This window comes from Canariomyces notabilis (genome assembly GCF_033297395.1).
Source record: "Canariomyces notabilis strain CBS 508.74 unplaced genomic scaffold N656scaffold_10, whole genome shotgun sequence".
Classification (NCBI taxonomy): domain Eukaryota; kingdom Fungi; phylum Ascomycota; class Sordariomycetes; order Sordariales; family Chaetomiaceae; genus Canariomyces; species Canariomyces notabilis.
In genome coordinates, this window is record NW_027041832.1 from 674836 (window position 1) to 687630 (window position 12795).

General features: G+C 54.3%; 5 protein-coding genes across 5 annotated transcripts; 2 read left to right on the forward strand and 3 right to left on the reverse strand.

Moving 5' to 3' along the window:
- Positions 1 to 2151: 2151 nt before the first annotated feature.
- N656DRAFT_81022 (uncharacterized protein) lies at positions 2152 to 3976 on the forward strand. The gene has a single exon (XM_064818365.1). The coding sequence runs from the start codon at positions 2248 to 2250 to the stop codon at positions 3781 to 3783; it is 1536 nt and encodes a 511-aa protein (XP_064670473.1). The 5' UTR covers positions 2152 to 2247; the 3' UTR covers positions 3784 to 3976.
- Positions 3977 to 4695: 719 nt separating this feature from the next.
- On the reverse strand, positions 4696 to 6330 carry N656DRAFT_768439 (uncharacterized protein; the record flags this gene model as incomplete). Its single annotated transcript, XM_064813624.1, has 1 exon — positions 4696 to 6330. The coding sequence occupies one exon, from the start codon at positions 6328 to 6330 to the stop codon at positions 4696 to 4698; it is 1635 nt and encodes a 544-aa protein (XP_064670474.1).
- A 244-nt stretch (positions 6331 to 6574) lies between these two features.
- On the reverse strand, positions 6575 to 8581 carry N656DRAFT_779121 (S-adenosyl-L-methionine-dependent methyltransferase). The gene is made up of 8 exons (XM_064815135.1): positions 8246 to 8581; positions 8120 to 8175; positions 7967 to 8052; positions 7886 to 7908; positions 7794 to 7812; positions 7619 to 7738; positions 6920 to 7535; positions 6575 to 6863 (listed from the first exon to the last, which is right to left on the reverse strand). Exons 1-8 carry the CDS (start codon positions 8444 to 8446, stop codon positions 6830 to 6832), a joined length of 1155 nt encoding a protein of 384 aa, XP_064670475.1. The 5' UTR covers positions 8447 to 8581; the 3' UTR covers positions 6575 to 6829.
- A 72-nt stretch (positions 8582 to 8653) lies between these two features.
- N656DRAFT_779122 (uncharacterized protein) lies at positions 8654 to 10475 on the reverse strand. Its single transcript, XM_064815136.1, has 3 exons — positions 10028 to 10475; positions 9300 to 9967; positions 8654 to 9221 (listed from the first exon to the last, which is right to left on the reverse strand). Exons 1-3 carry the CDS (start codon positions 10124 to 10126, stop codon positions 8963 to 8965), a joined length of 1026 nt encoding a protein of 341 aa, XP_064670476.1. The 5' UTR covers positions 10127 to 10475; the 3' UTR covers positions 8654 to 8962.
- An 896-nt stretch (positions 10476 to 11371) lies between these two features.
- N656DRAFT_81211 (uncharacterized protein) lies at positions 11372 to 12500 on the forward strand. The gene is made up of 3 exons (XM_064818378.1): positions 11372 to 11734; positions 11797 to 11968; positions 12040 to 12500. The coding sequence occupies exons 1-3, from the start codon at positions 11506 to 11508 to the stop codon at positions 12230 to 12232; spliced, it is 594 nt and encodes a 197-aa protein (XP_064670477.1). The 5' UTR covers positions 11372 to 11505; the 3' UTR covers positions 12233 to 12500.
- Positions 12501 to 12795: the final 295 nt, after the last annotated feature.

Here is a 12795-nt window from a genome sequence, read left to right on the forward strand (position 1 = left end):
GGGAAACCGTGGCTCTTAGGGATGCTTTCAAAGCTGGCCTTGATCAAACAACAGAACAAAACTTACATGCAGAGTCCACCGATTCCCATGAGAGGCAGCTGGAATCACTGACTCACCTTGCATTCTTCTACCTGCACCATGTGGTTTGCATGAGGTGTCACGCTAGACTCTCAATGGTCAAACTAGGGACGGGCGTGTGAGACTCAGTCTTTGAAGACTGGAACTTGAGGTCCAACAAGCACAGCTTTTGTGTCTAATGGGCGTGAGCTGAGCATGAAGAGAAACCAAAGCAGTAGTGGGATTTCGTCCAAGACAAGAAGCATAGAACTGAAATTTGGTTCTTTAAGCTGCTGGTAATGATCAGAATACTGAAGCTGGAAGTCGCGCCCAACATACGGAGTATATCGGACGAAATGGGTGGGCCCATACATCAGTGTCCTTGTTGTTGTGGTTAGACGAGAGAATCTGAGGGCATATTGGTTTTCATCAAGGTGTCTATCACGAAAAGAAACTAGGGACCGGCTCTGAGTACATTTGGCTGTTTGTTAGTTTGTTAAGAGTCAAGATGTATTGGCTCTTTGATGATTGATAATTTCCTGCCCCTGATTACCACTTTACTTGCTCTGCTTGTGTATGTCCTGAGTGATCCTAGTACAAACAATAGCAAACCAACCTCAAACCCTTGTTTGCTGCTTCACAGCCTACAGTCAATCTTGGCCGATGGGAAGAGGCTGATCTATAAAGACCAGGAATGATGAAAGAGGAATTGTGAAGTGTGTGCCCTGGGCCAGCTCTGTGCTGGGGCTTAACGGGCGTTGTAATGACCACCCCTGAGGTGTCTAAGACCTTTCGGGCGGCGCGCCTGCCGCCTCCTTTGAGACGATTCATCACGCGTTGCCTTCACACACTGCAATACCTCAATAGCTGGGGAAGAGGGAGCGCCTTGACTACTCTTCCTCTCCTTCCACCACTCTTTTTCTCCCCCCGCCTCTCCTCCTCTTCTTCTTCCTCCTCCTCCTCTCTTACTACCCAGAAGTCATCCCAGGCTCGCGGCGTTTTTGTTCCCATCACCAAGCCGATACAGGTACGTCTTGATTCCTCGCTGTTTCATCGTATCTTCTCTTCTTCCTGGCCATCCCATATTGCAGTTCTCGCGATCCCATCAATCATCGGATCAGAGAGGTCCTTTGCGTTCTCGTGAGATCGTCAGAAGTCGCGACCGTTCTCTGCATGTTTCTGTTTTTCCCCATTGCAGATCGGCCAAAGTGACATCCTTTCCCCTACCACTCATCAAACGTGAGCAGCGACGTCCTTTCTTCCATCATCTATCGGAACGTTGGTGTGAGTATTTCTCTCATCATCATTTGGATGAGATGGAACTCTTCCAGCCATCATTGTTCGGGCGGTATGGCATCCTTTCTTCCATCATCGATCGGATGAGGTGGAATCCCTTTTCCGACCACAATTGGATGAGGCAGTATCGTTTGTTTTAGCACCCTTTTGAACGAGATGACTTCTTTTTCCTCCAACACTCGTTGGACGAGGTGGCCTCGCTTCTCACGGTTGTGAGAGGCGGCGTCCCTCTCACCAGCGCTTGTTGGAGTTGACGGGCGCCCTTCCAGCCCTTCCAGCCATCATTCCTCGCACAGCTGAGGTGGCACCCTTTCTCCCATCACCAGCCGGACGCAGAGAAATCGTTCAAGTCGCATCTTCATCACTGACCAGAAGATAGTATACCAGTCAGAATTGCCGTGCCGATGGAGACTCCATCAATCCGCGTGGTCCCCTTGGGCAGGGGCGCGTCGTTGGACTGGCCTTTCCCCAGGCAGGAAAGGCCCTGCTCGCAGTAAGCCAATGGCGCGATCTCCAGTTGTTAACAAGAACACTTCCGCTGATACATCTCAGGGTCGGATCGGCCACAGCCGCCGAACGTCAAGACACGACCGACGGCGACACTGTGGGGGCCGCGCCCGATCACCGTGCCCCGGCCACGGGTACTGGCGTGCTGTCCGGTGGTGGTGGTGGTGGTGGTGGTATCGGCCAGGACGCCGATGAGCCGGGTAAGTCTGTTTGGTTGTGTTGCTCCAGGTTTATACTCGTCGTCGCGTGACGAGCAAGTTTCTGGATCACGGCGACGTGAAGCGAAAGAACTCAGATGAACAGGAATTGTTGACTGCTTGCCTAGCCGAGTACTCGCGTCGAAGCAGCGCCCAAGAGCTCTTCCCCCAGCCAACGACAGAGATCCTGATGCGGCCCTTGACGCTGACGCTGTACTCCGTTCCCCGGAAGGTGTCAGAGGTCCATTCTTTGGCGGATGATGCAGACGTGATCGCAAGATACTGGGCCGAGCAGCAGCACCAGAGCCCGCTGCGTCAGTCGTCGAGATGCAATGTTACTGCGCCCGGCTCGGCAACCTTTGGCCGTTTGAGCGGCCTCTTTAGTGTGAGACCGCACGACGATAACCCAGGTCCGGCACATGCCATCACCGTCTCCCAGGCGGTGTCCAGCAAAATCCAAAGCCCCTTCACCCCAAATGCGGCTGTTCCCAGGGCACAATCTTCGTTTGGCATTGTTGACGGCACAAACTCGGCAAATGCGGCCATAAACCACGAGATCCCCGTTGATCTCGAGTCTCTGCGGCGCGGTCCACGGCTTCGCTACCCTAGGCTGCCTCCGAAACCTCGAATACCCGGAAACAGTGTTTGGGACATTCCCCGGGCCACACGAGAGCTGTGGGGAGCAATGGGTCGCCTTCGCGGGCTCTTAATTGCCGAGGCTGTTCTTTGGAAGCTCTCCTCCATGAGCTTCGTCTCGAGCATGACCGTCGTCATCGTGAGAAACCACAATCAGGGCACCGTCGGCGAGGGCGTCGTCGCCTGGGCTGTATTGAGCGGTCTCCTCTTCATAATCTTGCCCATCGCCTTTTGGCTCACCATCCTCCAGTACCGCAAGACCGGACGGGCAATCATCTCAGATAAGGCCTGGATTGAGATGCACCACTGGTCGAAGCCGCTTCCTCCTTGCCCACCCAACACACCTGAAGAGGAAAAAGACAACGACTGCACCACCCCAGCCTTGGGGAAAGTTACCCAGGATCAGGAGCAGCTGCGCCGGGAGTTTGAGTTGCTCAGAGGCCGAATCGGCGCTCTCGAAGAAGGGCAGCAGCAGGGTCATCGCCGAGAATATGATGCCGCAAACTCAAGCGAGAGCACTCCCGCTCACAAGAGAAACAACACCGACGACGACACCGGCCACAATACCAACCGCGACACCACTGGTGCGAGGGCCCGGACTATGTACCGCACCCCGTCACCTCGCAGGCCGCTTCGCCCCGACTCACAGTCACCCACCAGCTCTGCCATCCCGCAGAGCTTCTCACAAGACATCATCGGCAATGTCACACCCCCGGACGTCTTCACCGCTTCACCCAACAGCTCTGCAATCCCCCGGAGTTTTACACAGAACAGCACAGGAACTGTCATACACCACAACATTTTCGTGGCATCTCCCAGCAGCTCTGATATCCCCCAGAGCTCAACGCCGGACAGCACAAGGACGGTTATTCACCACGACGTCTTCAATGTCGGCGAAGACAGCGACAGCGATGAGATTGGCCCCGTCACCGAGGGGTACAGCCCGCTAGATGCTGAGCGCAGCTATCGCGGATCCGGGTTGTTCGTCGGCCATCCTACTACCAGATCCAGTCCTGTTAACGGACTCACGCCATCTCCTGTGCCTTTCACCAACGGGGGTTCTCCATCCTCCAAATCTACCCGCGCCTGAACCGGACACCGTCGGCCCTAATTGAGGGCCCTTTAAACTGAAGTTGAAGAGAAGGGGAAAAGTTGAACCATTATTTGAACCGCACACACCTGTCTTTTGTCTTGCTTGCTTTCTCTCCTTCGTTGTCCTTCATTTTTCTCCTTTGTCCATGACTTCATGCGGATGATCTGAAAGATCGGCTGGAAGAGCCAACCGAAAGAAATGCATTAATGGGTTCTCTTGTTCTTTAGTGAGTGGTTTTGAAACCTCCAAGGGATTTGCTTGTACCGGGTTTGGACTGAACATATTGTTAAGAGTTAAGACAAAGACTCGGCGTTAATATACCGTGCGCAAGCGCATGGCGGCCGACAGGGAAAGGAGTTGGGGATCGTCAAATGAAAAGGTTTCAGGGCGTTAAGCCCCAACTATATAAATTTGTCTTTTGGTTTCTCATGAGATGACTGGCAAGTGCCCATCGCTCCCGGAATCGACTGTGGCGCATGTGGCCGAAGTCAGTTAAGGAGACGGTGAGATACCCCTTGCGGAGCGCACAGCTGTGGCGGGACGAAGGCTGCCGAGAACGAAGATGCACCTGGGTCATGGGGAAACAGAGAGGAAGCAGCGAAGAGCGAACCTGACAGCCATGGCGTGGTAGGGTGGCGGGCTGATCGTTGAACCCGACGACAAGATGCCCCCTACAAGTGATCCATCGCGTACACGCGACGGCGCCTGAAGCCACAGGTCACGGGTCTAAGCCAAGAACCAAGGACGTGATGAACAGGTGGTACTGGTGGCCGGGAATGAGCCTAGCAATTCGCAAATACGGCGAGGACGGAATGTTGTGTTTCAAGAGGTCTGTGGCGGAGGCAACGGACTCTCGTGTTCATGTATCAATATAGTTATCGCGAGTAAAAGAGCCCAGTAAAGTAGTACCTAGATAGCCCGTGCCATACGAGCCTTATTCTCTCTGTACCTCTTTTCCTTACCGGCCAACTTCCTCCTCTTCTTCCAGGATCGATTTAGGTCGCCACGGTTTTCCCAGAACCATTTCTGAAAATCACTCGTGGGCTTGTCATCGCTTTCGGCAGCATGACCAGCCAGGTTTCCGGAGGGTTCCGGCTCTTCGTCCTCGTCATCACCAGAAGCGGCGTTTTCATCTTCTTGCCGGACGTCGCCATCCTCCTGCTCCCACGGCTTGAACCTGCGGCTGGGGTGGGCCGTGTCTGGAGTGGGCGCAGCACTTCTGATCCCGCGTAGCTCAAAGTCCTGGCGAGTGAACGGCGTCATGGGTAGCTGAATACCCAAAACATTGCCAGTGTCTTCGCCGTCCTCATTTTCACCCCCGCTTCCCTCATCGCCATTCGCGAAAAAGCTGAAGCCTTGCCCATCTGCCGCTGCCTCCGCAACACCGCCATCGGGCTGCTTTGGGCGTTTGTATAGGGCTTCCAGGGGGTGTACTACCTTAGGCTCCTTTGGGGTAACGGGCGGGATCTTGATAGATAGATTCCTCGCTGAACCAGGGGATTTTGGCTGTGCACTGTCAGATTTGACCGAGGCGGGCGATGAAGAAGGCTCTTTTTCCGCCGCCGTGGAGGCATGGCCGTCGTTACTGGTGACGCCTGGGCTTTCCGCCTCCGATGATCCGTCAGATGCGTCATCGGGGGCGCTGTTCGTATCCACCGCATCCTGGACAGGCTCTTGATGCCGCGCTTCTGACCGGTCCGAAGGCAATTGGTAAGACGTCTGAGGCCGCCTGGTCTTCACAGCTTCGACAACGTTTCCCTCTTCGTCAACCCAACCCTTCCCATCAACGAAATGCAGATCTGGCCCGGAGCGGCCGATTGATGCCGCCGTTTTGAGAAATGTCGGAAATTTCGTGGTCTTCTCAAACTCGTGCACGATGACCTCACGAGACTTGCCCTTTTTCTTGCTCTTTGACGGACTGGGACTCTGAGAATCGACCGATGCTGCGACATTTGCCGGCAAAACAGTTTTGACGAGACACTCGGGGTGACTGGTATACTTGGACTTTTGTTGCTTCTTCCTCTCCTTCTTTTCCTTGCTGCCCTTGTCTTTCTTTGACCGTTTCTCCTTAGGCTCATCAGGGCTGGTCCAGCCCCGCTTGATTTTCCTGCCCCCTTCCAAAACAATGCCGCTCAGCTCGTCGGCATCCCGTTTCCTCTTCTTCTTCCGATCCTTCTGCGGCCGGACGCCATCGGTGTCCTTTTCGGAAGCCTTCTCCTTCGCCATTGCCGCTTCGCCTAGCGGGCTGAGAATGGCCGACGGTCGTGCTGGCTCGATGCGTATCTTGACGCCTTTCAGCACCGATCCGTTGAGCTTCTTTCGGAGTTTCGTCGCGTCCTCATCCGGCAGTTCGAGGAAGCCGTAGCGCTTTTCAGGAAATGTCTCGATTGTATGGTACGATATGTTGCGCGCCTTGGGGAGTAGCGCCGACGAAAGGACGACTTTGAGGAGGTCGACGTCTAATGGCGTGACATGCAGCCGGATGTAGGGCACGTCAGAAGCAGGTTCAGTTGAGGCTAGTAATTCGCTATTGAGCTCCTTCATGGCCGACCGTCACGTATTTGAGCGCGGGTCGCGATAGCTTCAATCATTCCGACGGAAGTACTCTGCCTCACTCAGATTTGGCGAAATGTCCCAAGAACGTGAAGAGTCGTCGTCGGCAGGGGTGGATTTAAGTGGAACCCAGGTGGAACTCAGGTGGAACCAGCTGGCGCTTAGAAGAGACCAATCCCCTGACTGAGATGTGCTTGCCCCTTTCCTCAACGCCGACATCGAACTGGAAACGAACGAGTTCAGCAAGTTTCCATGATTGCCGCTCCCAACATTTCAATCCGATATATACAGTAGTTTATCTTTGTATCCATCCAGGATCTGCCAGATCCCAATAGCCCAAGTCGTCAAAAATGACCGAGCGCGACGCCGAAATCCGCAGGCTCTCGAAGGATACAACCTGGTAGTCAATGAAACGGCAGAAAACAAAACTCTGCGAGAGCATGATTACACCAAGTACAATAATCCCTCAAGTCCCAGCTGACTTACAGCACTACTCGTAGGGCTTTTGTCCCCAAGCGACAACCCTAGCCGGTTCGTTAGCACAATCGCGGAACATCTCAGCGCTGGTGGGTATCGTTACACGGTAATGTAGGCGTGTATGCTGCGGTCCTTCATATCTCTCTTGACATCGACAAGCATTTCCTCGACCTGCGCTGGTGTCCAGCCGAGCGATCGTGTAAAAACGGTCATGGTAAGACCGTCGACTCCCTCGAGATTGTTTGCCATTTGCATGGCGCCGAGAGCCTTTTGCACTTTACCCTTTGCCCAGGGGTTCATGGGAACGGCGAACTTCTTCTCGCTGATGTTGACGAACCCTGCCTCTGCCATCCACTTCTTGCAGCGCAGTGCCTCAGTCGGCCTGCGGCCCATCTTGCGAATGCCTTCAAGGAGGAGGGTGTTCCACCGTTGCAGGGCGGTGCCCTCAATGGAGCCGTCAATGGACTGGAAACAGATAATGATCTCCTGGAATTCAGCCCATCCCCCGGGATGCAGATTCTTGTAGAAGGATTTGAAGACGTGGTTCCAATCCTTGAGAAACAGCAATAGATAGCGGCCGTGGATGTAGTCGAATTTGTGGTGGAAGACCCATTCATCTTCGACATCATCAATCTCAAATCGGCAGTTGGGCGGTAGGTAGTCAGGTTGGATTGGGCTCAGATCGGTCCCTAACACCTCCGAGTCGGGGTTCTCCTCAGCTTGAGATAGCAAAGTTAACCGACTGCTCAAGTCACCATTGCCTAGGGTGCCACGGTATGGACAGGATAAAAGGGCTACTCACCAAACTCAACTGCCCAGATGCCCGTGCCAGTCCCGACGTCGAGCACACGTTTGGGATTCTGTACAGGGGCTAATCCAAGCTTGCCTTTCAACAACCATCTTGAAATGGCGTGCTGAAGATCTATCACAGGTTCAATTAGTCGATTACACACCCCTCAGGATGGCAGAGGCCATACCTAATCTGTGTTGCTCCTTCTGTCGCGCGATCCCAAGTCACACGGTCAGTGATAGGCTCACATTAGCCCTCTCAAATGGCGTTGCCTCTCACCTCATCGTTTGGAAGATAGTACTCTGCTTTAGGTCAGTCACCCACAGCCAGGATGATTATACCTGGATGCATCAAACTCACTCCCTTCCTTATACTTGTGAAAGGTCCGGCCATTTTCCGTGACAAACTTGTACACAGACGAGCTCACGGAGACGCTGGAGGGAGACCTGAAGATCGCCGTGAGTTAATAGCCAGCAATGATGAAAGGTGCCCGTAAACAGTGTAACAACTCACGCTCCCGTCGCAGAATCTGATGCCGAATGAATCCGGCCATCGTCGTCAAGGTCAACCTTCGGCCATTAGTTTCAGGGGCTGCAAGATCAAGAAGTAGTAGTCCTTTGAAGCCAGTGCAAAACATACACTCAATTCGACAGAGAAGTTGCTGAACTCCGCACTAGATCCAACAGACCCCGACTCATTGTCATGTGGTTCGGGCACGTCGCCGTCGGCAACGGTATCATCGTCGGCAGGTGGAACCGCCGGGTCCGGGCCCGCCGCACTGACGGCAGATCGATCGGCGGCTGGATCGGTCGTCAGAGATGGACCCGGCTGGGCTGCCATGGTTCAAGTGGCGTCGACTCGCGCGATGCAAGTGGGCAGAAGAAAGCCAAAAACACCCCGTGGCTGACAGGGCTTGGGAAATTGGCCAATGGATGGTTCATGTGCCTGCAGGGCTGAGGTGCCGGGGATCGCGCTTAATAACCCCGGGGCCAAAACCCGGAAGGTTACAATCTTGGCATATCTACCGAGCACGTAGTGTAGATATCGGCCTTGGTATCCTCTGTATCCAAGCCTTCCAAGGTAGCTGAATTACTAACAGTCAACTTAGAATACAGTTTCTAGATCACGACGGCGTTCTCCATAGCCTCGGATGGCAGTAGGATGCAGCGCAATATCCTACACACAAAAAGTAAGCACAGCCAGACTGTGCCGACAAGAGAGAGAGTAAAACTACACGTAAACCTGTCCAAGACACAAGACCCATGCTGCATGTGCTCCGTTACGCCGTCAGATATGCCAAGTAACAGCGCCCATTAACATCCTATCCCTTTCCAGACCCAAGTGTGTTCTGCACAGTCAACTCTGGCCATTCTTCCTATTGTTCTCGCGCACCTCCCCGCCTGATGCTCTCCACCACACATCTCCGCCCCACCGCATCAACCGCTCGACGGCGCCCGTGGGAGTCATCGCCGGGCGGACGTCAAGGAAGAAGACGGGCTCGCCCGTTGGCTCGGGAGGGCCCGAGTAATAGTCAATCACATAGCGCACCTCCTTCGTTTGGCCGTTAACGTTGCGCCCGACATACCAATCGTGGCGGTCGAAAGGGGGTTCGGTGCTGTAGTAAGTCGCAGGACACGTTAGCAGGCCGCTTTGCACACAGAGAAAGAAAATTGCGGCGGTTGGTATAACAAACCCAAACTTCTCAGGGTATATCCTCCCGAGCATCTGCAGGATGGCGGCTTTGGGGGTCATATCCTTTGGCCTGCCCTGGAACCGGATCAGCGTCGGCTGTTCCCGCCGGCCTCCCTCCTGCGCCTCGAGGCGTCTCAGCTCCAGCGGCGCGTTCTCCTCGCCTCGCTTGCTGACCTCCCAGCCGCGGGCCAGGCCCTTGCCGAACCGGCGCTCCCACTCGACAATCTCGGCCCAGGCACCCTCGTTCAAGAAGTTGTGCACCGCCACCATGCTCTCGACGGCCGTGATGTCCGTGTCCGTGTACCCCTTTCGCAGCAACGCATTGTACATCTGCTGCGGCGACGGGTACTCCCAGTTGCCATCGCCGCTGCCCTTGGGGATGGAGGACGGGTCTCGGCTGGTCGGTAGCGCATAGTTCTGATTCGGGGCGGGGTCTTGCGAGATGGAATGGAACATGTAGTTGAGCGGGTTGAGTTTGGACAGCAGGCCCTGTTCTTGCCGCTGGTCCGATGGGGCGCCGCGATCGCTATGCGGGACGGGGCAGGAAGACGGTGATGAATTTGCGAAGGGCGCGCCGTGCGGGACGGGACAGGAAGGAGCCTCTGCGCTAGCGGAAGGTTTCACGGATGTGAGAGCGTCGATGGTGCGCTTGTGCATGGGACAGCTGGCCTTGATGGAGCAGAGGTTAGATGCCGGAACGAACAGCCAGGCAGTTATGGACGGACTCACGGGAGGCGAGGCAGCTGCGGGATGGTGCTGGCGTTTCGAGTCCGCCGGCTGCGCAGCTGCTTGAGCAGCGGGAGTTGCGTCGGCCCAGAACCAACCCATTGTGACGATTTCTTTGCTCAGTTACTGGGAAAAGAGAGATAGTAATTGATGAGCGTGTTATTGACTGAGACTGTGCTGGACCGGGTTGGAAGATCCAAGATGAACCAGAGCGTCGATGCGCCAAACAAAAAATGGAAAGATAACTTATTGTAGCGATAAGGAAAGCAAGCAAGGATGACATTGACTTTGTTAGTGCCGCCGCTAAGAACGAATCAAGTTACAGTAGGTAGCTAACTGTAGCCGATGGTCTGTGCTCTCCGCTTAGGTACCGGGTGTACCTACCCTCGCTATCCTCCCGAGCCTCGGTCACCTCTTACCTAAACCGAGATTCCGTCTTATGTGAAGGGAGTGTGAGAGAGGATGGCTTTTCCACGAACGAACCGAATATTATACTTGGGTCTACTTTATCTCAGAACTCAGACCAGCGAGGGCGGAAAATTACAGTACTAGCCGTACAGAGCCATTTTGCAGCCAATAGATTGATTCCTGACCCACAATACCACCTCCCGCCCTGGCTGTCATTGTAATGGTTCTAACCCAAAACGTTTAGCCTAATGAAATTACATGTAAATTACCGCCCATCCCCCCCTTTTTCCCCCTGCGCCGAAGGTGCCCTTACGAGCCCAAGGAGGTCTGAGTTCTGAGATAAGGTTTACTCTATTTGCCGAGAGAAATTGAGGGAACTTTTGGGATGCTAGGAACTGAATCAAGATTGGCAACAAAGTCCCTGTCTGCTCCGGAGAGCCTGCTGGTTTATCGGGTACCTAGGTAAGTATCCTTGAGACCATGACCAGCTTGGCTACGACTTTGTTTCGTCCTATCTGAGGTTGACTGTTCAGATCCGTATATTATGTGTCGGGTCGGAATGTATATGCCATGATTGTGTGGCTGATACCTGCCTGCTCTGCGCATTTCCTGAGAGGGGCGTAAAAGCTGATGTGGTCACAGGTCACAACGACGAATGCTTGTTGTCATGATGGTTGTCAACAAGAAAAGGGCGATATCATGTGTTGCTGGAAAGAAAAGGGATACAAGGCTTGGTGGGTAGGCTGGGCCAGTGAAATGAGTACCAATGCTGCCTGGTGGTCTACTACCTTACCGCCCGAATAGGTAGGCGGACGGGCACGATGCTATATACTGTTACAAGCCGAAGTCTGGGCACTACCCTACTAAACAGCCGCAGGCCGTTGCTAACATGCCAACATGCCGCGACGATATAACTGCAGGGAAACCCAACACGGGTCATCAAATTTCGCAAGGAATTGCAGGTTCAGTCGCGTTTTTGAACTGACATGCAGCCTCATACAATCAGAAACCTTGGAGGAAAACCAAGATCGGCGTGACTTGTTACCTCATTTTACGAGGAGGCGGCAAGGAGGATGGGTTGCGGTTCAGTAGCCCAGCGGCTCCTGTCGCTGCTCTCATTTCATGTTGCAACCGCGCACTCCATCGCAGCCTGGAGCGAGGCGATGCTGGTGACGGAGCCGCCCAGGCCCCAAACAACCCTGTTTCCGTATGTTGAAGTCGCTAGGAGGGTGGATTCGAGTTTCATCGGGCCTGTCGACCGAGCAGACTTTATTGGCTACAAGCTGATGGCTGACGGAAGCTGTGAGTAAGGTACCTTCTCAATTGAGGTGCCGTCACTTGACGCTGAACCTACCTCTCAACAGTCTCGGCAGAGTTCTGCTATACCCAGGGTGACACTGTCACGACAATCAACACCGTCATCGATTGCTGCCCACCGGGAAAAAGCTGTTACGCCGGGATAGGCTGTAGCGCATCGTATCTGATCAACTCGATACTCACATCCCCGGCTACAGACAAGACTACAAAATCAGACTGGTATAGTTTTGCCTTCTTCGCTCCGTGACATTTGAGTCGCTGGGTATATTCTGACAAGGGATTTGCTACAGCGCAGCGTTTGCAGTGCCAGGAACCACCTGCGAAACTCGCTTAGTGCACGAGGACCTACAGGTTGCAGAGGCGTCCACCACTCAGTATGGAACCCGCTATGTATGGATTGGTTGCGGGAACCAGCCGGTCCCAGGGTTGGGCACTAGGGATCGCTACTACCGAACTTTGACGGCTGGGGCCGAAGGTATGTAATACTACTACCCAACACCGTGACGCCGGGAAGACTTTCATTCCCTCGCTGACGACATGGTTGCGGGTGCTATGTTGCAGTCAACCTCACTCTACCTACGTGGTCCGTTGGTGAAACACGAACAACGACCTCTTTCCTTGGTGCCCCTTCTGAAATCTCTTCATCCACATCTCCTGGGGCTTCAGCCACGGCCAAAACGGACCCCACAAGCGGCTCCGTCTCTACGGGGAACCCTTCTCAATCCGGCGCTTCTACGTCGCTTGGGGCTGCAGGCACGGGCAGAGCCAGCTCCACAGGCGGCTCCGATTCTACGGGAAACGAGGCCTCGCAGTCCTCCGATGGCTCGGACGTTCAATCTTCCGAGATTCCGGGGTCATCATCTTCGGCAACGCTGAGCCGCTCAGACCAGATCGCCATTGGCGTCGGGCTGGGTATAGGGATACCAACTGTTTTAGTTGCGATACTTGGGTGGCTATATCCGCGGCATCGCTGGAGACAAGGGTTTTTACTGCGCAAAGCCAGTAGTACCTTGGTTTCCATGAGTACTCCTTCGGCTGCTCCTCCG